This window comes from Haplochromis burtoni, unplaced genomic scaffold (assembly GCF_018398535.1).
Source record: "Haplochromis burtoni strain Fernald_Lab_line unplaced genomic scaffold, NCSU_Asbu1 Contig_169, whole genome shotgun sequence".
Taxonomy (NCBI): domain Eukaryota; kingdom Metazoa; phylum Chordata; class Actinopteri; order Cichliformes; family Cichlidae; genus Haplochromis; species Haplochromis burtoni.
The window spans coordinates 1,313,908-1,341,508 of record NW_024582530.1 but is presented as its reverse complement, the minus strand read 5'-3'; the positions used below and the strand labels follow the sequence as shown (position 1 = coordinate 1,341,508).

The window sequence follows — 27,601 nt, the reverse complement described above, 5'->3', positions numbered from 1 at the left end:
AAGGAAGGGACGGAGTCGGTGAATATTACGTAAATGGAAGTAAGCAGACCGTGTTATGTAATTAATGTGAGACTGGAATGAAAGAGTATTATCAAGTATGAGTATTCATTAGTAACAACTTAATGAATTTCTTTACAAATAACTTATTATCACACCTTTGGCAGTTTTAGCCATTTTGACCACGTGTCTCTGTCTTATCTGGGGCAAATTGTTACCCAAATCAAGTCTGGCTCTCCCAGTGATGTCCTTCGCCATCGCTTTTTTAAAATAAGTTTGGGACACTATTGGACCTTATATTCAAAGGCTTATGAACAGCAGCCTGACTTTAGGTGATGTACCTGTAACTTTTAAACAGGCAGTGGTCCAGCTTCTGCTGAAACGCCCTGGCCTGGATGCCTCTTTGTTGTATAATTTCAGAACTATTTCAAAGCTTCCTTTTGTTCCTAAAATTTTGGAAACGTAGTGTCTTCACAGCTGCAGACTTTTTTAAACAGTCAAAAAAAAATTGCAGTATTTCGATCAGGTTTCATAGCACTTCACACCACAGAGTCTGCACTTTTGAGAGTTTTTAATGATATTTTACTAACTGCTGACTCTGGGAATTCCGTGTTATTTGTGCTTTTGAATCTCACAGCAGCTTTTGATGCCGTAGATCACAACATTTTAATTTCTCGCGTAGAACATCATGTTGGAATTAGAGGCACAGCCTTGGAGTGGTTCAGGTCATATCTGTTTGACAGAAGTTTCTCAGTCTCACTTGGTAAATTTTATTCATCCTCTGCCCCCCTCCCATGTGGTGTACCTCAAGGATCCATCCTCGGGCCCCTTCTTTTTAGCATTTATTTACTTCCTTTTGGCCATATTATTAAAAAACAAACAAACATAAAGTGTCATTTTATTGTTATGCAGATGACTGTCAGATTTATCTACCCCTGAAACTGTCATGGTCCCCGTGTCTCTCTGGCTGGCTCACACTGGCTACAGGTTTTGTTTTTGTTTTTCTCTTCCTCTCTGCCTCTCCCTCGCTCCTCTCTGCCTGGGCAGAGCTCGTTACAGGCTCTCGCGCTTGGCCCACACACCTGTGTGATTGTCACCACTTGCTGCTGATCTGGCTGATTTCCCCAGCTACTATTTAAGGCAGTGGCACAGAGCAGTTCGCCGTTGGAACGTTGAATCTCCTGAATATCCCCCTCCTGGACCAGATTACGGACCCTTCCTGTGTGTGGTGGTGTGAGTGAAGATTTGGGAGCCAGTGTGGCTGAGGAAGAGTTAGTGTGAGGATTACCCCCTCTCCCTGGAGCCCTGGACCCCCCTCCCAGTTCACTGTACATATATATAGCACTGAGGTCTTCCCCGTTGTTAATAAACTGTCTTCTTTTGTTTGCAAAAAACTCTGTCTGCTTGTAAGTCTGTCCGGTAGCCATGACAGAAACATAATGACCCTAACTCCCTCAGGCCTATTTTAGAATGCCTCAGAGCATGGCTGGCTCTGAATTTTTTTTAATTTTAATGAAAAGAAGACTGAGGTCATTATATTTGGGCCGAGTGGCCCTGGTGTCCCACCACTTGACTTGGGTCCTCTTACATCCTGTGTCAAACCAATTATCAGCAACCTTGGAGTAAAAATTGACACAGCTCTTAAAATGGACAAACAGATAAGTAGAGCGGTGAGAAATGGCTTTTTTCAGCTGAGGCAGCTCTCTAAAGTCAAACCTATTATCTCTTTTTGTGACTTAGAGTTTTACATGCATTTGTGACCACTCACCACTTGATTATTGTAATGCCCTTTATATTGGTATTGATCAGGCTTCACTATCCCACTTGCAAATGGTCCAGAATGCTGCTGCTCGCCTGCTGACAGGTACACACAAACACGAGCACATTAGCCCTGTTCTTGCCTCTTTACACTGGTTTCCTGTCCATTTTAAAATTCATTTAAAAATTTTATTGTTTGCTTTTAAAGTTTTGAATGGCCTGGCTCCTACTTACCTGTCAGACCTTCTGCATACACTCCATTTATGTCTCTCAGATTAACTGACCAGCCACTCCTTGCTGTCCCCATGTCGAGACTGAAACACCAGGGGGACTGAGCATTCCCATATGGAAAAGATATATATAAATCTTATAAAGTTTGTATCTGTCTTGTGTGAAACTTGTATGAAAAGCATACAAGAGTGAAAACAGATATAAGATCCCTTGAAAAATTATATAAATGAAACTTGTATGTTTTGGATACTTACTAAAACAATATATGAAAGTAATGAGAAAGTGGCCACTTTCATGAGTAAATCATATATGCCTTATATGATTCACTATATGAAGTAGGCCAAATCTGATGCAAGTCTTTTATAAGTTTTTTTCTATTTCTTTTCCACATGGGTTCGCTGTTGTGGCCCCCAAATTATGGAATAAGTTGTCCCTCCATATTCGGCTGGCCCCAACACTTGAAATCTTCAAATCACTTTTAAAAACACACCTTTTTTCTAAGGTTTTTAAGGAGAAGAACCACAGTCAGCTTGTAGTCAGTTTTAGTCAGCTTTTGGTTGCTTTTAGTCTTTTTTTACTTTGTTAATTTTATTTATTGTATATTTTATTGTCTATTTTACTCCTGTTTTAATATTTAATATTTACTGATTTATTTTATCCCTTTTTAATTTATGTATTTATTTTATTGTTATTTAACTTTCATTGTCCGTTTAATGTATGGTTTTTAACTTTTATCTGTTTTTCTTTTACTGGAAAGCACTTTGGTCAGCCATGTTGTTTTTAAAGTGCTCTATAAATAAAGTTGGATTGGAAACAAGAATTTAACCATTAGAAAACATGTTTTCCATGAGTATTTCTTCTTCATTCACCTTTTTCCACTTACTATGCATCACACCACTGCTTTCATTGTGCATAAATTATTATTCATCTCTAGCTGTCATCCACAGTGTGCCTTTTATCCTGTCTTCCTCCCCTCAGCCCAACCAGTTGTGGCAGATGGCTGCCCGCCTGGTTCTGACTGAGGTTTCTTCCTGTTGAAGGGAATTTTCCCTCCCCACTGTTGTCAAGTGCTTGCTCAAAGGGGGTTGTGTGATTGTTGGAGTTTTCTCCCTTTTATTTTTGGGTCTTTACCTTACAATATAAAGTGCTTTGAGGCAACTGTTGTTGTGATTTGGCAGCATATAAATAAAATTGAATCAAAAGTTGAATTGAAATTGGGAACTTACCTGAAAGCCATGCAGAACCAGATGACAGCCATGAAGAGTGTAGCAAATCTCAGCTCTGCAGAAAGGAGAGATGCCACGTTCCTCAACACCTGGTTTACATATACAAACACAGAATGAGCCTAGAACCATGCAGTTTTTATTTATTACCACTGACTGCTTTGTTTCCAAAACAAGGAAGTTTTCCCTCACATCACCTAATTGCCTCATCTTTATAAGTGGCGACTGAAGACAAGGAATGTGGAGCTTGTTTTCAGCACCACTTGCTTTTCCACATTTTTGTTAACCCATTTCCACTTTTTCAAAAAAGAAAATTTTAATGATCAAACGCAGTCGGATGAGCATGTATCTTGCGTGGCTGAGAGTGGACAGCCTGAGTTCGAGTATGGCCCGAAATCTTTAAAAAAAAAAATTCCATCTGGGATTAATACAATTTCTCTGATTCTGAAACAAAACAAACAAAACACGTAATAAGAGGCTCTAATGCAATCGTCCTGTTAATGTTGGTGGCGCCAGTTACACAATGGACCCAGAGCCAACAGTGCACAGGCAGGAATGCATTTCCGACACCTAACCTTTACCCACTCTTCCTCCAACAATGCCCAGGGCCCAACCAGGTTTTGGTGGTGCAGGATCTGCACGCATACAAGCCAACCACAGCCTCATGTACACCCTGAACCCATTCCTCGGCCACACACACCTGTAGCTCATTTACTCTGGTCTGAATCAGTTAATGAGTTTGTAAACTTGTAGCTTTTGTCTTGGTTTGTTTCGTTTTCACACAACAAAAAATCCAATTGAACTCCAAATAAGCCAAAATCCATAATTACAAACCACACAATAATGTTCAGTAAACTCATTGGCCAGATGTGTTTGGGGAAAGAGAAACAAAAGTAAGTACAGGAAGAAAGTGCAGTGTTCTGTACTGCTGAACACAGAGAATTTATAGTTATTTCATGGCTAGCTACTAGCCCGTAGAGACACAACTATAGTTCCCGCATTGAGAATACAAAGCATACAGCAGGATGTTTTTTTAGCTCAAACCTGCAACACACATGATAGTTGGCTCGGATCGGGGTCAGCACATGCTCAGACATTAAACAAACAAAGGGTTGTTTTTTTTAACCGTACCGAGACCAGCCTATCCAAAGGATCTCGGTGCGGTTATTTTGGTCCACACTGTGTTTACTGTGTTTTTTTGTTTGTTTGTTTTGGTTTGTTGTTTTTCCATAACTTGTGTATCTGCAAATATACACATTCTGTATTTTTCATATGAAAGAAACTATACTGTGGTGGGGCTTGCTAATTTCTTGTTTTTGATTTATGTATGTTTGGTTTTGTTTTGCTTTACTTTTGTTTCATATGTTGTTTGTTTAATTTAAGACTTTAAAAAAATTAAATGAATGAGAGGTCAAACTTGAGGGGGTAGGGACAAATAAGTAAATACTTCTGCCTACTCCTTTTCAAACAAATAATGGAATGATATTTTGTAATGATTGTGAAGGCACATGTTTGAAATGTTTGAAATAAAAATCAACTGAACTGAACTGAACTGAACACCTGCACAAACAAACTTCACCAAATGGGAGAATACAGCAGAGTCCCATTTGAATGGAGTAAACACTACAGGTGTGAAAAAAGACTCTTTTTAAACCATGTGGATCAACTCTCACCAGTAAAAACATGACAAACTTTTACACTTTATATTTTAGTCTATTAAATCAACTTTAGATTTAGTCTACTAAAAGTACAACTAAACTAAAAGACTTAAGATGTGTAAATTATGTTTAATAAAATTTTTAGTCAAAATTTGCTGTCAAAATTAACACTGGAGGTTTGTGTCAAGCAAATTCGAGCTCTGGTGCCAGAGTGTCATTCTCTTTATAGTGTGTGCTGTTTGCTTGTAACTTTCCTCCTAGTCAGCGGAGAAGAGTGTGTTTTGATCATTTATAATTGTTTTGACCAAACTACGTGTTTTGTGTTCTTCCTTGTTGGTGGTGATAGAAGCTTCTGTCTCTTTTAGTTAAGTTATTAACAAATAAATAATGAAAGTAATAAAAATAACAATAATAAATTCATTTGTGTCATGTCCTTTGACACTTTCAACCTGGAGAGTTTTATTGTTATTTCTTGACATCCCTTGAACTATCTAGGGGAACATAACATTTAACTAGGACAAACCCACATTCACCCTTCTCTGACCCCTCAGTAAATTCAATTTTATTTATATAGCGCCAAATCACAATAGGCACCTTATATTGTAAGGTAAAAAACCTACAATAATACAAAATAAGTCCAAGCCAGATTCTGAGCTGGAGATGGTGCTCCAGTCTGTGTTCCTACATACCAGTTTACAGAGTGTCAGTGAGCGTACAGCCCATCGTTGTACAGGTGTTCTCGTTGCACTCTGAACCTCGAAAAAACCGTCTTCAGTTGTTTTCGGTGTCTTGATGTGCACCACCTATAAAAAAAAAAAAAACAGGAAACTTTTTGAAAAACACTGCGAAGTAGCTTTTTCTTAACATAACAGAATTAGGTGTATTTACTTTACTTTATACATAAATTTATAGCAGAACAGACTTGGTTTCTCTCTCCTCATTTAATGCTTTTTCTTTATTTTCATGACTATATACACTGTAAAACTACAAATGAACACGTGTGGAATTATTTATGAACTAAAAAAGCGTGAAATAACTCAAAACATGTTTTATATTTCAGATTCCTCAAAACAGCCCCCCTTTGCTTTGATTACTGCTTTGCACACTCTTGGCATTCTCTCGATGAGCTTCATGAGGTCATCACTTGAAATGATTTTCCAACAGTCTTGAAGGAGTTCCCAGAGACGCTGAGCACTGACGCTTTTGTCTTCACTCTGCGGTCCATCTCCGTCTTGATTGGTTTTAGGTCAGGTGACTGTGGAGGCCAGGCCATCTGGCGCAGCACTCCATCTCTCTCCTTCTTGGTCAAATAGCCCTTACTCAGCCAGGAGGTGTGTTTGGGGTCACTGTCCTGTTGAAAAATAAATGATGGACCAACTAAACGCAAACTGGATGGGATGGCATGTTGCACAGGATGCTGTGATAGCCATGCTGGCTCAGTGTGTCTTCAATTTTCAATAAATCCCCAACAGTGTCACTAGCAAAGCACCATCACACCTCTTCTTCCATGCTTCATGGTGGGAATCATGCATGTAGAGACCTTTTCTGCATCACACAAAGACACGGTGGATGGAACCAAAGATCTTAAATTTGGACTCATCAGACCAAAGCACAGATTTCCACTGGTCTAATGTCCATTCCTTGTGTTTCTTGGCCCAAACAGATCTATGCTGCTTGTTGCTTTTCCTTAGTAGTGGTTTCTTAGCAGCTATTTGACCATAAAATCCTGATTAACACAGTCTCCTCTGAACAGTTGATGTAGAGATGAGTGCTACTGGAACTGAGTGTGGCATTTATCTGGGCTCTAACCTGCGGCACCACAGGGAACTGTGCTGTCCCCTCTTCTCTTCACCCTGTACACCTCTGACTTCTGCTACAACTCTGAATCATGCCTTCAGAAGTTTGCAGACAACACAGCCATCATGGGGTGTATCTGGGGTGATTAGGAAGAGGAGTACAGGAGTCTGGTGAGGAACTTTGTTACATGGAGTCGCACAAACCACCTGCAACTCAACACCTCAAAGACCAAGGAACTGGTTGTGGACATCAGGAGGTCCAGACCAGGTCCACTGCCAGTTCAGATAGAGGGAGAGGAGGTGGAGGTGGTCAACAAGTACAAGTACCTCGGATTGTGGGTGAACAACAAACTGCATTGGTCATACAACATGCAGCACCTGTACGTCCTCAGGAGACTGAGTTCTTTCAACATCTGCAGGAAGCTCCTGAGGATGTTTTACCGGTTGGTGGTTGCCGGAGTACTATTCTATGCTGTGGTGTGCTGGAGGAGCAGCACAGTAAAGAAGGACTCATCCAGACTGAAAAAACTAATCAGGAAGGCTAGCTCTGTGGTTGGCATGAAGCTGGACACTCTGGTGACAGTGGCAGAGCAGAGGATTAAAGAAACTGCAGGACATTATGGAGAAAGTTGGGCATCCTCTGCATATGGTCATAAACAACCAGAGGAGTCTGCTCAGCAACAGGTTGCTCCCCCCAAAATCTTGGACCAACAGACTTAAAAACTCCTTTGTCCCACATGCCATCAAACTGTTTAACTCCTCTCTGGAGGGGAGAGTGAGGGGAAACAGGAGGATAAAGGAGGGCAACTAAGCTGTAGTGTTTTTTCACTGTGCAATAATCACTGTGCAATAGTCTTGCAATAGTTGAAATGTACATTAGACTTTGGCTGTCTACATCTCATTAATGAGTATATTTCACTAGTATTCCTATTTATTTCTATGATATATTCTGTATTTATTAGTGCTGTCAGCGTTAATCTTGTTAAAATGACGTTAACGCCATAACCGCATTAACGTGACAAATCTCCGTTAGCTCATTAACGCGGATCGTCCCGTGCGTGGGGCTGCACGGAGTCAACGTGTTAGCGTGGTTAGCTCATCATTGCATTAGCATTGTGCAGCCCCACGTACGGGGCAATAATGCGTTTATGGCGTTAACATCATTTTAACAAGATTAACGCTGACAGCACTAGTATTTATATATGTGTATATATGCTATATTTTTATACTTATGTTCGCACTCCCTCATTCCCCTTTATTTGATATTCTAACTCTGTAATATGCAACTTCTGTTGGTGTTCTGCAACTGGAAACTGAATTTCCCGCAGAAACCCACCAGATGGGTTAATAAAGCTCTATCTCATCTAATCTAATCTAATCTAATCTATCTCATCTAATCTAATCTAAAACTGAAGAACAGATTGTGTGTCTGGATTCACCGCTTTCAATGTCTGAATGATGAAGCCCAACAGCATCTCATGAGAAATAAAGCCCCAGGTCAAGATAGTTTTCAGCATAATTTTACAAAGAATTTTGGCCTACACCGGCTCCTACTTTTTTCAGAATGGTCACTCAAATTCAGAACAATTAGACTCTATCTACAAACAACATTAGTCTACTACTTAAACCCGGCAAAGATCCTATGCTCCCATTCAGCTAGAAAAAAATCACTCCATTCACAATATATTCTGACCAAACAGTTTTTTCTTTTTATCAAGGGCAGACACTCAGCCAATAATACAAGCAGATTGATAAATATAATAGATTGTTGCTCCATCAACAAATTAGAAGCCACAGATGTCTCTTTAGACAAAAAAAAAAAGAAGAAGCAGGAAACCATGACAGTACCAGAATAATGACTGTGTTACTAAATATCTCACTAGAGCAATATATTTACGTGTCAGTGCATGGGTACGTAAAGGTAAATTCAGATATGACACTTATAAAAAAGTGAAAATCTTCACTTAACATTAATGCGTGCCGTAAGCTGTTAGTTATCTTTGAGCGGTTTCGTTTTATTGTTGAAAATAAAAATTTAAAAAGTTACCATCAAATAAGAAAATCAGTTTATTCGAAAGTGCAATAAGAATCATTATTATTAATTAAAATCATTTACTTACAGTGAAGACTTTTTCCGGCTGCCCCTTGGCTCTCCAGTTAGTGTCATGGACCTGTTTTAGGATCATCCACGCGTCATCATGTTTGCCATTCTGCTCCATAAACAAACACAGGCAGATGTATTCAAACTTACACACAGCCATGGAAAAACGTTACAAAGAAAAAAAAACTGTCAGTGTTCATCTATAGTGAATGTGAACTATCTCGGTGATCTCCAAAAACACTTTCATCGTCTCTTTTAAATTGATTAACAACTATGCCAGCTATGTTCTTTCCACATGTGTACACTTTGCAGGCAGGTGTACAAAGAAACACTATGCTAACAGTCTCACCTCCAGGAGGAAACGTGGGCTCTCGGGCATAAAGGTAAGTCCAACCAGAGAAGCAATTGCAGGGAGAGCCGCAACCAGGACGAACACTCGCCAAGCGTGGAACTGAAATTCTGTGCCCATACTGAAGCCCCAGCCTACACACACACACACACACACACACACACACACAAATCACTGTTTACAAGTTTTGAGAAAAATACTAAGGTTTTACTTCAAACTGTCAGAAGTAGACATGTATCATAAACAGTGATTCAGAGCAGCATTAAGCAATGCAGGTGGTAAATGATGCATGTTTCCTCTCTGAGTTTATCGTAATTGTATGTATTTGCAGCTGAGGCTGTTCAGGGTATTTAGTCCAGACAGAACAGAGGAAATCTTTTGTTTTGGTTTGTTTTTCAACAGCTAGCTCAACTCGGAAACTACAGGATAACGTTGTGCATTACTTTGAGGTTTGAATGAGCCCCAGCACTAAAAACCTGCAGAAAGCCATAATCTACAGAATCGTATTGGTGTGAAATTGTAGAGCCATTCAAAATAGAGACTCCTATTGCACCTTTAGTAGCACAGTGCCTTGTCACTGGGATAGTTCTCTTAACAAGTACTAACCATAATGCTAACCACTGCACTACTGTGCTGCTGATATGTAAGACTGATAGAAAATAAAACTTAACAGGTTGCACCTCTAACAATGAGGTTGAGGTCACTGAGATTAATTTCATCCATCTTCATTATCCTATAAATAAAAAGTCTCATTGAGATTAAAATGTCTTTCCAAAGGAGACCTGGCCAAGAGGGCAGCAAAAGTTACAACTGATTAGCTTTTTATGGCTGACAAAACGAAACTATTGATTCACTATTGAATAGATAGTTGTGAATAGATTCACAACTATCTATTCACAAGTGTGTCAAAAATCTATCTAAAGAGCAATGAATATATCAATATTTTTCCACTCTTATTCAAAGGTTGCAACCAGTATTTAAAAATATACGTGGCATGTAGACTGGCATAGTAAGGGGCTGAACCACAGCTCTTCAATAAGAAGTCTAGTTCCATTTTCTCCTGAACCACATCCACCAAAGGTGTGAATGCACTCACTGGTCAGTATTGCCCTTATAAACAGTACATTTGCAAAACAGTCTTACCATATCTGGGTATAATTCCCCAGGCAGTGAATGAAGCATAGATCCCACCAATCATCCAGAACATACACAACCAGGACAGATGCTCTCCTCTCTTGTTCATCTGAAGAAACTCTGAGAAGTACGAGTACACGATCGGTGCTGTGCCACCAATACTGAGAGCAAAGACAGAAAAGAAAATAGTAAGGATTATTATTTAAATAATAATCAGCCACAACATTATTTTAAAGATTATTATATTCCCCCAGAGCAAAAAAATGAAGAAAACAGATGCTACACAAAAGCAGGTTGTGTTTTAGAAAACGTCCACTGAAAATCACAGAGCTAAGATATGTAAAGATATTCTGAGCAAAGCCGACGTTTTCTTGGAGGCAACAAGAGTTCATTTGAAATTTGTATCACATTCTAAACCGCAACAAGGTGACATTTGATGGCACTGCCACCCCAGAATTCAGTTTGGCCTCCTTCAGCGTCACTGGAGTTGAAGTGCCGTCAGTCTGAAAACATGACCAACATCACTGTAATGGAACATGGATGCAAGTCGTGTGGCGAGAGACCGTGTGGAGACTGTGTCCTTGGAGGTTATGTGTGTATATGTGTATGTAAGAAGATTGGGGTGGGTTGTCTGACTCTAAGGTAACTCTAAAATAATTCTTGACTTTGAGGTGTATGATTTAATAAAATAAATTATATTTACAGAGTTTTGAAGAGAAAAAGTATTCCCAAGCATTTGAAATAAAAAGATGTGCAGATGGATGTTCATGTGAGAATGAGCTACCGATAAATCTAATTGAAGTGAAATTGGATAAAATGAATGAAACATGAAGTGAAGTGCATCCACATGTAACTGAATGTTCAAATGGGAATTACTAAGAAGTCATGTTACACGACAACATAGAAAAGAAGAAAATGTAATGAAGTGATTTTAAAGTTTCAACTTTGTTTTAAATCGTGTATGTAGAAAAGTAAGAGAGAGGATAACAGGATGTAGCTGGACATCGGGTGATAGATGTGAACAACGGTGACTAGACGTCACAATGGGTTGTTCCGAATAGATAAGTGGTTCTTCCCTTTGTCTCCTGTCAGATGAGCAGTTCAGAAGATTTGATCTAAGAAGTTCATATTTAGAAATTCCAGGAGAGACACCAGAGGGATCAACCAGTGCTTGATTATTGTTGCACACAAAAGACACTTAATCCAAACTATAACTTACCCGGATGCTGTAGATACATACAAACAAAAACTGTCCCATTGTTCTACTAGAATCTGTGTTTTGCTGCTCAGTCTTCCCAGCATTTTCCCACATGCCACATTTTCAGTCATTCTCTCCCTCCACACATTCAGGGTTGAGATTCTTTCAATGGTGTTAAAATAAGATGAACACATGTCACTTTATCTAGATGTGGCACCTCACCCCTGTCCCCCAGTAGGCACAATCTTGGTGATTTCTGTAATTTACATTTGTCCCAGCTCTCCATGTATTTTAAAACAATTTCCCATATTGGGAAGACCACTGGACATTCCCACAAAGCATCCTTTTGCTTCTTGGCATTTCCAACACGTCATCTTTACTCATGCACATTTTATGAAGCCTTGTTGGTATGTAATAGTACCTGCTGAGAATTTTATATCGGATAAATTTACCTCTAGCCTCCCTGATTTAAAGCCCATTTTCAGAAATAATTGAATTCCATGCTCCCTCATCAAGAGTACAATCCAGATCTCTTTCTCAAACACTTTTAATTCTTTTACGTGTATTGTTTTTGACCTAAATTACACCATTTTGACACCTTCGTAAGTTAAAGCACAGCAACTGCAAACTTAATTTAACTTAATTTGACAGAAAACACACTTGTCTTGGCTAAATTAGAAAAGATAGCCATGACCATTATAAGAAACACATTGAAAACAAATGTGTCCCATGTGAATGCAATTTGGCTCAATATGGAACCTCATTTATTTCTACACTGTGTAAAAAAATGTTCTGCACTTGGGTTGAGGAGATTCCAGTCAACTAAGGTGTGTTTTACTCCAGCTTCAGTTGATAATCTTCACTATGGTAGCTGCTATAGGACAAATATGTTTTAGTTAACTAAGAGAGACCAAAATATTACATTTACACTTTAGCTTAAAAGGCTGTTTAGTGTGTTTCTGCTGCTGTCTGGACCAGCTGTAACTTTGTTGGACTCTGATGCTTGAAAATGTAAGAATCAAAGCTTTTAGAATCAAAGTCCCAGAAAGTTGGTTCTGTTCATCTGGATGTAGCGTTTTCAGTAGGAGAAACATTTCATCATCATCAGGTGACTTCTTCAGTTTCAGCTGACTGCAGGTTTCCCCCTTATAAACAGTACATTTGCATAATGATTACATCTCATCATTGAAAAGTGTCACTGGCTGTGCGTGTGTCTGTGTGTGTGTGTGTGTGTGTGTGTGTGTGTGTGTGTGTGTGTGTGTGTGTGTGTGTGTGCATTACCCAATGCCAGAAAGAAGTCTGAAGAAGAGGAAGAAGCTGTAACCCTGAGCTAAGGAAGACATAAATGCGAAGATACAGTTTATAGATAATGCCAGAATCAGACATTGCCGACGGCCAACTTTGTCTGCCAGTCCTCCCCACAGAAATGCTCCCACCATCATGCTCAGGAAAACGATGAGACCTGCACAAAGAAGAAGTAATAGAGGATGCCATATCAAATTATTTAATACTAAGGATATTTTGCAAAACCTCAATATACTCAAAATCAAAACCACATCTGATTGGTTTCATCTCTGTTACCCTGGTGTTTCTACTCCTCCCTGATTGCCTTTTGTGTCTGTGTATATCTAAAGCCGCAGTTTGTCGTTTGCTTGTGTCTTCACTGTGTATTCTGGCTGTTTGTTCCCAACTTATTTATTTAACTTTCTCTTAAATTTGGTTTTGTTTTCTTTCCCATGGATTTATACCAGCCTAAATAAACGGATCACTTTTTTGCTTTTTCCTCACTTCATCACACTCTACCATGACACACCTATTATCAAACATGCTCTGCAGAAATATATGAAATCAAATTCCTTCTTTACCTTGTTTGGTATGGACTTTCATGAGCAGATTGCTTTAGCCTTAGGCAAGCATTTAACATTGATTGGTGCCAGATTGGCATGCTGACAATATTCTAAACCAGTGTACAGATGGCCATGCAACACAGGATAACTGTGACTCATCATACTGGTCTCCAGTATTTTACACCACGTGTAAAATATCTGTTTCACAAAGGTCCAGGGACACCTGGGCAGCACCCATATGCTTTTTTCAAGGTCAGTACAAAAAGAATTGGTGTGTCACTCTACTGATTCAGAACACGAACACAGACAACCACGTTTAAAAATATCGGTTTCAATTCAGTTTTATTTATAAAACACTAAATCACAACAGCAGTCGCCTTAATGTGCTTTATATTGGAAGGTAAGCACCCTACATTAATAAATAGAAAACCTTAAAATTCAGACATCAGGGAAAAAAGAAAAACTCTCTTTTAACAGGAAACATCATTTCTGATGTTATGAAACCTCTGGCAGAACCAGGCTCAGGCAGCAGCCATATGCTGTGACCAGTGGGGGATAAGGATGGGAACTGATAAGAAGTTAGCAATTCCGATTCCATTATCTATATCACTTGTTGATTCGAGCATTTATTGATTGTCATTGTGTTGGAGGCATTTCCCCTCTTTTGTTGAGATTGCTGTTAAGGTTATTACTCAAAAAGAAAAAAAAGTAAAGTATTACATATATTACACGAATACCTTTCTTAAACAAAGTGTAGTACTTTACTTGACTACTAAATTCACTGCGGAGAAATTAACTGACCTACAAACAACTACAGACATGAATAACTTATTCTTCCTGTTTGCATCAGTTCACACAAACTAAGATTTTATTACTTTTTAGATTTTAAACTAATAGAAACTAACAAACATCACAAGCAAAAACCTGATTCACATGGTGACTTTTCCTCAGAAAAATACCGTTTTCATCTCGAGTCATTTGGCTCAACAATTACCAGAGGTAAAAAGAAAGCTTCACTTACAGCCCAGACATTTTTTGTTCACTAACGACTTCTTGTATCTAATATATTATCTTCCCCAGCAGGTAATGCAATTTCTGCATGCAGTAATGCAACTTCTGCATGCGTATTCATTTCACATTTTAAGGAGGCAAAGCGTGAAGTGGACTCGGTGGACTGGCGTGTCTATTACACGTTCAGCCTTGCTACTGGGGTGAAAAATTGCATCAGTAGCTGAAAGGGTCACAGCAGAGGGAGCTACATGGGATTTCTCATGTAGCTCCCTGATACCTGGATATAGTGTTGACTACTGCAAAGTCATTTTCAGGTTTTTCCTCATCGGTGATATAATAACTAACACCTTCCGGTACATCTTAATCTGTTGCCACTGAAACATTTCAATATATATTAAAAAAAATCTATTGTGGTGCCCATTTATCACATCAACATCTTATTGTGATAAGGCAAACAGACTTACTGTGTTCATGTGCCTGGGTTGACAGCAAGAAAAAACTACCAGCTAAAAGCTGCAAGCAAAAAGGAAAACGAATATTCTCCAGCTTAAGTAATAATGCTTTTGGTGAAGCATTAGAAAAAAATCATTTCTGATGTTATGACACCTTGGCATTGTTTAAGGCACACTGTTGAAGTAGTACAAGCATCTAAGAACCTGATTATAAAATGACTCCTATAAAAAAGCTAGCAAATACACTTAATCGATCTGGAATATACTCCAGATCTTTTATTTTCTACATTTTTGATAATATAAAGGGAACAGGCCTCATCTGGGTATGAATCCCTGAGATGTGGAGCTATTTATGAAAATTAATGTAGCTCCCTAAACAGTTAATGAAATGCTCTTGTTAAACCCCTTGAATTAGTCCTCACTTCAATTACATATTCCACTTTTGATTTAAAAGCCATACAAAACTGCCTCATTGTCCAAATACGGCTGGACAAGCACTGCTTGCTTTGACAGAACAACACAGATGTAGTGCACCTGTGGGTAGAGTGGGTCATCTACCAGTTGGAAAATTGGAGGATTCATCCTTTCCTGTCAATGTGTCAAAGTATTCAAGATACTGAATCCCCAGTTGTCCCTGATACATTAACAGGTGAGTTGGGTGTGTGTGTGAAGGTAGATAAAGGCAGTGTATGAATGTGTGAAGTACTTTGAGTGCTCAAATTGAGAAGGAAGGGACCTCGGATTGTGCTTATTCTAAACAACAATCACTACAGCTAATGCTTACCCAGCATTCCTTTCTCTGCATTGGACAGACACAGGTCCTTTTCTGCAGACGGTAGAACAAATGCAACCACAAAACACTCAACTCCATCAGCCATTAGAGCCAGGCCCAGCACTATGAAGAGCATCCACTGGAATTTCCCATGACCACATTCTTCCATGATGTACTCATACTGCTCAGATAACTCCTCTAGATCAGATGCTGCACTGCTACCTGTTTGAGGTTTAGCCCTGGAAGAAGCCATGAAGACAAAAGAAAATGTGAATCTTTGATTACACTGAAAACCAGATCTGATTACACTGTCCTGAATATATGATAATACTGTATACTTTATTGATCTCTTGAGGAAATTACTCTCTCTGCAGCCCACAAATCAGGCACCCGGGGTGCAGTGTATATGGACGCTACCTTGCTCAGGGGTACTTCAGGGTAGCCATTCAGTGGATTCAAACCCCCTACCTTCTGATCATGGGGTGACCACGCTACCTACTGTGCTATCCCTGCCCTATATCTGGTTATTATTGCTGTCACTCTCAGATATGCTATCATGGAAATTATTAGGTTTTGTGCCCAATTTTTGAGGTTTAATTTTTGCATTCCTGTATTTACAGTGTTTTGACTTTTTTTTTCTTATTTAAGCTTAAGCCTTTCATGCATAGCGGTCACTACAGTGGACAGCTATTCAAAGGCTGTTTTCTTGTACTTGTGTCAGTGTTGATGGTATACTTGCACATAAACCACTACACTGGACACTGATGTGTCACTCCATACCCTGCCACCCACTGGTCGTTTAATGTTACTATAGATGTATGACGTGTTTCATTGTAATTATTGTTATTTAACCCTGTCATGCATGAATTATGACAACCTCAATCAGGATTTTTTTCTTAAATATTTATTCATCTTTTCATGCCTAAAGATGGATATATATACTTAAGAAAAAAATCCTAATTGAGGTTGTCATAATTCATGCATGAAAGGGTTAAGTAAAACTACATTTCCAGTGGAGTTTTTTTGGTGGGGGGGGGGGTTCTTGAGTTTAATGATATACTATTTATTATTACAGATAAACTTAAATAGCAGTATATTCCCCCTGCAACATTAAAGAAATATGCACAATAATGAATAATAATTATAATCCAATATTATATATGATTCTGCATTTTAGTTCAGACACTTTCAGTATATTTTGATACTAAAAAATGTACACTAATATTTAAACAGACTGTAAAACAATTATTAAATATAAAACAAAGTTTAAACTCCAGTGCAGTGGCCCTTTTTATTTAGTTTCTGTGATATGGCACAAACTTGTAAATCCATTTATGACTGATCCATTTTTCAGATTTCCTGAGACCCCTCACCACCAGCTACCACTCTACAGTGAGAGTGCCCAGAAACATTAAATATGCAGTGCCTCACCATGCAGCTCTCTGTGCAGCCTTTGTGTCATCAGGATGTGGAATCCCTTGATATTCTCCTTCATACATCTGATCCTCTTCATCATGTCCTTCAGTCACATCACTTGCTGCATCGTCTTCCTGAAGAGGGTAGTCTCCTTGGCTGTACATGTTGTTCTGGTAGTGGTCAGCCATCTTGGCCTACTAGACCAGCTTTTCTAACTGTTAATATAACTGTAAATAAAAGGTTTTGTTTGGCTTATTAATTATGTCAGTTCTGAATTTTAGGGAAAAATATAGTTGTCATAAAATAGCAGTTGGAGTTCTTAGTTAATCATACTGACTTACTACCCTTAAAAACTAGTTTCAGGGTCATTAGTCACTTTACTCCACTTACTGGTTTTTAAACTTAATAGCAAATAAAGGTCTATTAATGACATCACACCATCAGTCTGTATGATTTGCAGTGCAGCCTATTCAGGTGTGACTGTCCCAATAAAACAAAACGTGTCTGTTTCATCAGTAACTTCTGCTCCATGTTGTGCTTCTTATGGTGCTGTTAGTGGTAATTCCAAATTCCTGTAAGGTCTTCTCTTCACTCCTGAAAACAAAAAAACTGGTTAGTTTATTGTACACTGTGACACTTGGAACACAGAAGACCTTAACTACCAAAATATGCTTTTTTAAACGTATTTATTTTTTCTGCTGATTATGGTGGTGGTGATAGTGGTGATGATGCAGGTGGTTACTGCTGATGAGCACTCTGCTCTGCATATTAAGTTCATTTGTATGACTGTGTTTCCCCATTTGGTTTCTTTTCAAACTTTCTTCTTTATTTTAAAAGTTTGCTGTCCCTTGTGCCTTTCTTTTAGATTTGCTTTCCTTGGCTCATTATCCATCATTTATGGTGCTTTCCTGAACAACTCAGAAATTGGAAATTCCGACTTCCCAGTCGGAAATCAACTCAGATTTGAAGTGAGCTAGCAATCCAAGATGGCAGCATGCAACATAAACAGTAGTAAAACGTTTTTCTTTTTCATCTGTACTGCCACTGTTGTGTATTTTTGACTCACTCAATAAGCCATATGCAGAGCACTGATCAGTCTCTATCCGTAGATGTGTTTTTTAAGCACCAAAACATAAATATTATGGTGTGTTGTTAGTGATAGTGAATTTATCTACCCTGCTAGGAATCAAAACAAAGGCTAGAATGATGGACAAGCTGTGGGTGCTAATAAGACATGAGAGAGGAAAGTGAGTGCAGTCTGCTACACTTCACAGAGACATGGCTGCGTACGCAGGTTTTTCATTATTCAGGCTGACAGAGACACCAAGCTGAGCAGTAAGAAGAAACAAGAAGACATTGTAGTGCTTCTTAATGAAAGGTGGTGCAATCCAGGACATGTGCACGTAGGAACATCTCTGGTTGCCTGAAACTGAACTTTTAGCTGAGGCTATTATTTACCACAGGAATTCTCCTGCACTATTAGTGAGCAGTATTTACATTACCACCATGGAGCAGTGGCAGGCGACATCAGTATTATTATTATTATTATTATTATTATTATTATTATTATTATTATTATTATTATTAACTTTATTTATAAAGCACTTTCAAACAAAGTGCTGTACAATTAAAGGGATAAATAAGATAAAAGTGATACATAGCAATACAGGTAAGAGACACAATACAAGTTAAAAACAATAAAAATTTAAAAACTAAAAGCCGTACAATTAAGACATATAGAAAAATCTTAAAATCTGCTCAAACCTGACAAGGTAGCCAATGAAGAGAGTTCAGTACAGGGCTAATGTGCTCAAATTTCCCAGTTCTTGTTAAAATGCGAGCAGCTGCACTTTGCACCATCTGTAGACCTCTAAAACTCAGACACACAACTGTTGCGACCTACAGTGTAGGCATCCAGTGGCATTCATCACCATCAGCGCTGATTTTAACTATATAAATATGACTCCACTCTGGCAGCTATCCAGCATACCTTGAGTTAGCAAACTCAACATGGCAGCATTCAACATAAACGCTAGTAAAACCGTAAACATTTAAGGTTTACTGTGGACTGCAAAACACAGGAAAGTAAAGCCCTTTTTCAATTAGGACCTACTTGGATTGGCTCGAGGTTGCACTACTCAGCTTTTTAATTTACATTCGAGTACCACCTAATGTGCATGGAGTTGTTATAGCAACGTGGCTGAACATCTTGTGATGGGATATAAACACTACAACAAAGGTGGACGTTGGGCTGATGGTATACCAGCTGCTCAGTCTGTAGCTTTTCGTCAGACGGGGACCATGGTGTTGTTTCTGTGCAGCTGTTTACTTCATTGCCAGGTTTCAAAATAGCGTTTTGGATTTTCATAAAGAAAATGCACTCATAACTCACTGACTGACGCCACTGACCAGCCAATCAATGGCATAAAGTCTGTTGATGTCACATTTTCAGACCTAAAAAGGTACCCGGTACTTTTGACCTAATGGAAAACCCCAAAAACCTCATCGATCTGTGCCGAGCTGACCTGAGTAAGTACTAATGGAAAAGGGCTATAAAACTCTGGGCCTTTACATGCAAGGATTTAATATAGAGCCACTGCCCTCACCCCACTTGTTACTGTTAACAGGACCAGGTTGTGGTACCAGGACCAGGTTAACAGCATGCTTCTGACTTCCTGTTGCCACTCAGTTGTGCTTTGTATGTGCTCTGTGAGCCACATGAGGATGACATAACAAACTACATCACTGATTATATAAATTTCTCTGAGTATACAATTATCCCAATCAGGACTCTATGCTGTTTTCTCAGCAACAGGCCCTGGATCACCAGTGACCTGGAGATCCTAGTGAATGAAAAGAAAGGAATCTTTATCTCTGGGATCAAGGATATGTTGAGAAGGATACAGTGTGAAGCCGGACCTGAGTAGGTGTGAAGATACCTACAGAGAAAGGCTGGACACCAAACGCTAGCTGCCCTAAAAAGTTCATTCTGTTAGTATTTTCAGTGGGAGAAACGTTTCATTGTCATCCAAGTGAATTCTTCAGTCTCAGCTGACTGCAGGTTTACCCAACAATATAAACAGTACTTTTGCATAATGATGAAAACTAGCACCACTGACTAACAATGGGCCATGAGGTCACTTTCATGATCATTAATATGCAAATTGTCATGACCATTGATCAACAACCACTGACCAAAGCTCATTGATCAATGGCCATGAGTATCATTCACAGAAAGTTGGGGAATGGCTGCAATCACAGCATCATAAGATGGTGAAAGATGTACCCTTAGGCCCCCTCCTCGATTTTCATGTAAATGGCCTCCTTTACTCCCCGCTCAAACCAGTGTTCCTCCCCGTCCAGGATGTGTACAGTCCTGGAGTCCTGGCGGGACAAGTTAGCTCGTTTGTGGATGATTGAACGTGTATCAAGATGTTAGCTAGAAAGCACTTAAAGAGAAAGAGCATTGGGGGGGAAAGTGCTTGTGCAAATGGGTGGGAATGGGTGAATGAGGCAAGAGGCAATGAGTTGCTTTAAGTGCTCAGAGAGTATAAAAACCAGTCCATTTACCATTTACCAAACCAGAGTTTCCCTCATCTCCAGTTTAACAGACTCAGAGTTGTTAGCAAAATCTACTTCCTGGAGTAGGGCCATGGGCCCTACCTACCCATCTCTGTGAGATTCAGCAAAATGCTGCAAAAACAGTGCTTTGCAGTACAAATGGATAATGACTCAAAGCTTACTGCAATTGCAACCCAAGAATTTCTCAAGGGAAGGAAATTATATATTCTTCAGTGGCCAACTGTTTTGAACCCAGTAGAGCAAGTTTTTCAGTTTTTAACAAAACTAAATACAAGAAGACCCACAAACAAGCAGCAGTCACTGACTTCAAGTAATCCTTTTCGTCCAAGTCTTTATATTTAAAATTTAATAACCCATGCCATTTTATCATATGGTGTGTACACACACACACGTTCAGTGTGCACTCTGTAGCTTTTCAAGGTCAGCAGAAAACACAATGCAAGCCTCTAAAACACTCTACTTCCTGTAAACTGAGATCAGAGGATGAAAACACACACAATTCTCTTCCCCTCAGGGCAGTGGAGAGGCGTCTAACAATATAATATAGAAGCTATCCCTCTTACATGGCAAGCATCCTGTCATCATGACAACGAAAATAAAGATATAAACTGTTTAACTGTGATAAGACACAAACATAGCTATGCTCAAACCGGTGATGACAGATGTGAGGAGAGGGAGCTGAAGAGGAAGCTTCAGCATCAAGCCTAGTCATTTACACCAGATTAATAATGCATCGCGTGTCTTTGTACAGCAGGAAGCCACTACACACACACACACACACACACACACACACACACACACACACACACACAGAGAGAGAGAGAGAGAGAGAGACGCACAGACTGGGTAAAACACACTCTACTGATTCAAAACGGAGGAGACTTTTTTTCCTTCTGACTTTCATTTTTATCTCAATTTTCAACTGTTACTGGTGTCCCACATCTCTATTATCACTAAGTATTACATGTACAGTATTACAGCTTTTTTTATGCACATAAGCATAATTATATATGTGTATAAGTTTAACTTTGAATCTGTGTATGTTGCATGCAGATGATGTACATAGGCAGTTGTATGCAAAAAAAACCTGCATAAAGTTAATTGAAAGTAAAGCACAGAGAGAAACATTTATTTAAATTTTTAAAAGAAATAGAAACATTGTTTTGTTTTTTGTTTTTGTAGATTTCAAAATAACTGAACAAGGCTGTCACAAATTAAATATTTTTTGAATATGTTATTACAACTTCACAAAATTGATTGCAAATTTTTAATAAGCTATTCACTAAACTTGTTTTAATGCAAAACAGAATTCTAGCTGGAATTCATTTCATTATTATCATTATTATTATAATTATTATTATTATTATTATTATTACTACTATGGGGTTTTTTTACATCATAAGTCCCAGAGTGTCTACTTCTACATGCTTCTCCTTTAACCTCCTAAGACCCGAACTCTTCCACGACATGCATTTTTAATTTCTCTTTGATATTTGGGCATATTGGAACCCGATGAATGTAAAAACAAAGAATTACCAGATTTTTTTTTCAACCTTATTTTTGTTTTTAAGAAAAATAAGAGCCACATATGAGGATAGTCGTTTAAAAGTTTGATAGAACAGTAGCAGTATAATGCCCTCGTAAGTGGATATCAGGCCCATGTAGAGCAAAATTTAGTATTTTAATCTAAATAACCCAAAATGTGATGTCCACGTATGTGGATGCCAGGTCCTAGGAGGTTAAGGGTCAGACTTTTTTTTTTCTCTCATTATAAAACTTCCTACTACCTACTACCGCTCATCCCTGCAGGCAGTCTTTATCCTTCAAGCTCAGGTCCTCAGCCAGAGGCCTGAGAGCTAGAGAGTCCTGCAGGGTATCTTAGCTGTTCCTAGGACTGCGCTCTTTTGGACAGAGATCTCGGATGTTGTTCCTGTGATCTGCTGGAGCCACTCGCCTAGCTTGGGAGTCACTGCACCTAGTGCTCCGATTACCACTGGGACCACTGTTACCTTAACCCTCCACATCTTCTCAAGCTCTTCTCTGAGCCCTTGGTACTTCTCTAGCTTCTTGTGTTCCTTCTTCCTGATGTTGCTGTCATTCGGTTTGCTACATCTATCACTATGGCCATCTTCTTCCATCTGTCTACCACCACTATATCCGGTTGGTTAGCCACCACCATTTTGGAAGTCCCACAGGATCTTAGCTCAGCCGTTCTTCACCACCATAGGGGCGTCTCCCATTTAGACCTCGTGACTTCCAGGCCATACTCAGCACAGATGTTTCTGTACTGTGTGTGTGTATGTATGTATATGTGTGTGTGTGTGTGTATATATATATATATATATGTATATATATATATATATAATATATATAATAGTATATATATAATGATTATAATATATATATATATATATATATGTGTATATATATATATATATAGTAAAATTCTAGTATCTTATTAGTTTCCTTGTTAGCACTAATTAGAGGGTGTCTGTGTATGTGTGTTGCACCTGTATAGCTTATGTATAACCAATGCAAACCAAGCTTGAAAACAATATTTGATAACTTTGTACTGACACTGAGCATTTAAAACAGTCCAAAGCCACAAGGTGGTGTCATGTAGTACATGCACATATTTTACATACAAATTATGAAATAAATAGAGCGTTTATGCTGCTCAGTCTGGAATTTGAAGGAGTACTGTAAGTGATTGTGTTTCAGTTTATCTGAAAGAAAAATAACTATACCAAGAAGAGGATAATTGTAATATTTCATATTAAATGCAATAAAAACATTTTAAAAAGATTGCTACGGTATTTTTTAGTCCAAACCTCAGTTGAAAATTTCTATATTTGGAAATCTTACTTTTTAAAATGAACAAAACGTAAAGCTCTTCCAATCTAAGTCAATAACATAAAGAAACATTCAGAAAAATGACTTCTCTTACCAGGACAAAACGAGTTGAAGCTCCCAGTCACACATCAGATCTTTCTTTAAAATTCACTTGTAGCCTGAAAAAACCTAGTCTAGTCTTTTTGCCCTAAAAATGTAAAGAGCATCAACATACACAGGCACGACTGAGGGATTAGGGCTGGGAGGGATTTACTAGCTGCCCCGTCTCCTCCTTCTTCCTCTCCTCTCACTGCAGCACTCCTCCCTGAAGCCTCCCGCCACATTCACAGTGGTACAGTCCACCTCTGTTGTACAATACACACACGAAGATGCCATTTATTCATCAAAAGGGGAGAGCAAGGGCTGGGGCGTGGGCTGGGGATGGGAAAAGGGATGGGCGTGGAGGGGGTTTTGAAAGAGGCATATGGCTGGCCAGTGAAAAAGGAAATGGAGACAGGGAGGAGGAGGTGATGTGATAGTTGTGTTGACTTAGTGTGAGATGCTTGATAAGATGTTTTCTCTGTGATGATGTGAAAGTCCTGCAGCTTTACAACCATGAATCATAATTCGTTTCTTTTTCTTTCTTTCTTTGCTTCCCTACTCGGCTACTAAAGCACTGCCATCATTATGCATTTAAGCATCATGATTAAGTAATGAAGGAAGCACAAGATTAAGGAGGACAAGGAAAAGAAAGAGACAGACATGGCCATTCTCTGACCCAGATCTAGATGAAACTATGGAAAAATCGTGAATGGATTTTATCGATAATACTGTCGGAAATCATGAAATGTACCACAAGGTAGTTGGATGTTCTGCATGCTTCTGCTAGGTTGAGCCTAAAGACCATGAACATTAGTGCTCTGTTCAGGGAAGTCAGAGAGCTGTATTGTATTGCAGTTATTTTTGCAGTTTTGTGATTTTCAGACAAATGTATTTATTCTGATGGCATTAACTTGGCCTCCAGCAACACTGTGAGGAATCTTTGAGTCACTGGTTGTTGTTTTCTTTTTTTTTTTTTTACCAAGATATGTACTTCAATGTGCAAATATGCAGGTGCTTTCATGCATTTGTGCATTGCTCTAAAATTAGAAACATCCCATCTCAGAGAGATCCTGAAAAACTAGTTCATGCATTTATTACTTCCACACTGGACTATTGTAGTTGTCCTAAAAACTGTGAAAAACCTTTATTTGTTCCAAAATGCTGGAGCGAGAGTACTGACAGGGCAAAAAAGAGAGAGCATATTTCTCCTATACTGGTAAATTTTCTTTTTCATTAAGGTTTAGTTGTTGCAATTGGGCTCATTAGGAGTGTTTCTTCCACTCCTCTTTTCTTGATTCACTTAGTGTTTATACACCACTCTGCATTTAATGATTAGTTATTATTAGTCTCTGGCTCTCTTCCACAGTGTGTCTTTTATATTGTATCCCTCCCCTCACCTTCAGCCATAGCTGGTCTCCCTGAGCCTGGTTTTCCTGGAGGTTTCTTCGTGTTAACAGAGAGTTTTTCCCTCCTACTGTCATGAATGCTTGCTCATAAGGGGCCATCGGTTTGATTTGAAGTCAGAACATCAAAAGTCAAAAGCAAAATATGTTCACAAACAAGTATGTATTCAGGCAATGGGGAACGTCCTTAATCCTGTGTAATGGTGATGACATGAATGTCCTTTTTGAGGCAGTCAACCACACTGGAGAAGCTGGAAGCTCATAAAAAATTAAAAAATAAAATAAAATAAACAGTGGGCTGTAATATCATGCAAAAAAAAAAAAAACTCCTGTCCAACACACCTAAACTGCTAAACTAAATAACATTTCATGGATTGAAGAACAATTTTAGTCAGTTATATCTGGATGTGCCCAAAGAAATTATTGATGGGTATTAGGGTGGTTTGCATAGCTCAAAGATTAAGCAGATGAGTAGTCTGAATACACGTGTTTAAAAGTTAGATGCTGGCATCTTAGGCCGTAGTTTACCTGCCGTAATTAAGTTTTTTCAAATTTTCAAACTTTTCCAACATCTCGTTCTGTGTATCTGTTCCTGTCTCTGCACTGGAATATCATTAAAAAGTTGGTCAAAGCTGACTCGATCATACACATCTGTCTTCAACCCAGCTTCAGCGGACACAAAGCCAAATTCCAAAATGTGATTTTGTCACACAACACATGATGTGATGTCAAAATTGATGTGCGACACAGGCAATATAGCAAGCATAATAGCCCCATTATGCTCTTCCTGAGGTGGAGGATTGTAGAGTTGGCAGCTTCAATACTAGCTGGTGGCTACCCAGTTAGAATTTTAAATCTATGTTGCGAATCTTTGTGCTTTAGGATACACTGATCACTTATTTTTGATCAGATGAGTGTGATGCAGCCTTTCTAAGTTTTACACACACATTTGCACTCTTATGGATGCATTGGGGGCAACTCAGCGTTCACAATCTTCACTCGAGATACTTCAGTATGTGGACTGGAGGACTATTGCATTTTTTATGATATTAGGAATTACAGCCATTTTTACACAGTTCACTACTTTCTTAGTTTCAAAAGTAACTGGACAAGTTAAAGGTAAAGTAACAAGGTCTTTCCCTATAACTTGTTAGAATACTTCGTGGTCATTCCATTTAAAATAAAATGCTTAAAGGCTTTCTTATTAAGTAGGACAGATTTTAATAAGAGGCTCAGTCAATGACCCAGCAAATTACTTCATGAACTGGATCCAGAAGGATGGAATTTACAAGATTGATCTTCCTGGTCTGGCACAGTACAGCAGATTTAATTGGATTAGATTGGCCTCGTCTACCAAACAGTGACTGTTCACTTTTACAGCTTAAGCAGACTAAAGTAAATATTAATCAGCAAGAAAGGATGCTGATGTAAAGCTGACTGCTACCCCCAACCTCTGACAAAGGACCTTTGCTGTGAGGGAATAGTGTTAGTGCCTGCAATGCCAATTTTATTTCCTGACATATCAAAATGTGTTGTAGTGCTACATAGAGAATTAAGGAAAATGATAAAAACGCAAAAACATCAATTAAAAACATCTTCAAGACACTAAAAACAAAAACAATCAACTATAATACAATAAAAATAAGGTCATAACATCATACACATAGTAATAAAGTCAATATCTCAAGACAAAAATTATAACTGTGTTTTAAGATAACTTTTAGAGCTGGGCAACACAAGTTATTGTTGTGCAAAAGCAATTTATTTATTGCCCCTTGTAACTTAGGGGCAGCAATAGAGAACGCTTTGTACACTCTGAGGTTCTGCTTAGATTTCTGTATATGTACTGGTCAGATGACCTAAGAGCTTGGACAAGAGTGTCAGGCTAAAGCAGCTCGAAGGTAAGGTGGGGCAAGAGCTGCTCAATTTTACATGTTCTTGTCAAAAGACACTCAGTGAGACTTTGAACAAAAGTAAGACGGAAGACTGGCTAACTTCAATATAAAGTGGATTACAGTAATCCAGCCCAGACATCATAAAAGAGGATTCAACTTTGCCAGCCGGCTTAAATGAAAGAAGCTAGATTTAACTACTGCACTGTTTGGTCGAGCCAGGTTTTGCTTTGCTGCATGTTTAAAGTTTGAAGGGACCAAACCAGAACACAAACTGATATTAATAATGGCAATAACCAACTGCACTAAACTATACAGAGCCTCTGAGAGATGAAGAGGAACAACATCATGGGGAGAACCTGAAGGCTCAATATGTTGAATTACATTCTATATGAACGCCGGATTCGCAGGTTCAAACTGGTTAAAAATAACAGAGCAAGAGACAGAGACAGTTGGGTCAGAATCAGGAGCCTATATGAGAGCCATTGTGGCGGCAGCCTGATCAATAAAGTGCAAATATCAAACATCAAGCTTTAAAAAAGACAGACTGTGAGGCACTAAGAATGGAGTTGATAACTTGGATCAGAGTCAGAATCAGAATCAGAGAGACTTTATTTATCCCCAAGGGGCAATTAGGATACAATAATGCTTGATAAGCTATCTCTTATAGCCTCTGTAACAGTGTTCAGATAGTGTTCCTCCCCTCACCCTCAACCCCCACTGCCCCTCCCTGACTCTGGTTCTACTGGGGGTTCTTCCTGTTTCTTCCCAATCTCATCAAGCACTCACCCCTGTTCAGCACTCAGCCATGTGTGGTTAAAAAAAAAAGGAAAGAAAGAAAGAAAAT

At 38.8% G+C, this 27,601-nt stretch overlaps 1 protein-coding gene across 1 annotated transcript in view; it reads right to left on the bottom strand.

Moving 5' to 3' along the window:
- Window positions 1-23,650, bottom strand: part of LOC102291464 (synaptic vesicle glycoprotein 2B) — a gene marked incomplete in the record, with an annotated part of 48,778 nt that extends 25,128 nt beyond the window's left edge. The window contains 9 exon segments of the mRNA XM_014337168.2: window positions 3,213-3,301; window positions 5,557-5,670; window positions 8,784-8,873; window positions 9,114-9,247; window positions 10,257-10,408; window positions 12,727-12,907; window positions 15,540-15,766; window positions 16,959-17,537; window positions 23,473-23,650. Coding sequence (XP_014192654.1) covers window positions 3,213-3,301; window positions 5,557-5,670; window positions 8,784-8,873; window positions 9,114-9,247; window positions 10,257-10,408; window positions 12,727-12,907; window positions 15,540-15,766; window positions 16,959-17,131 — 1,160 coding nt within the window.
- Between the last annotated feature and the right edge of the window lie 3,951 nt (window positions 23,651-27,601).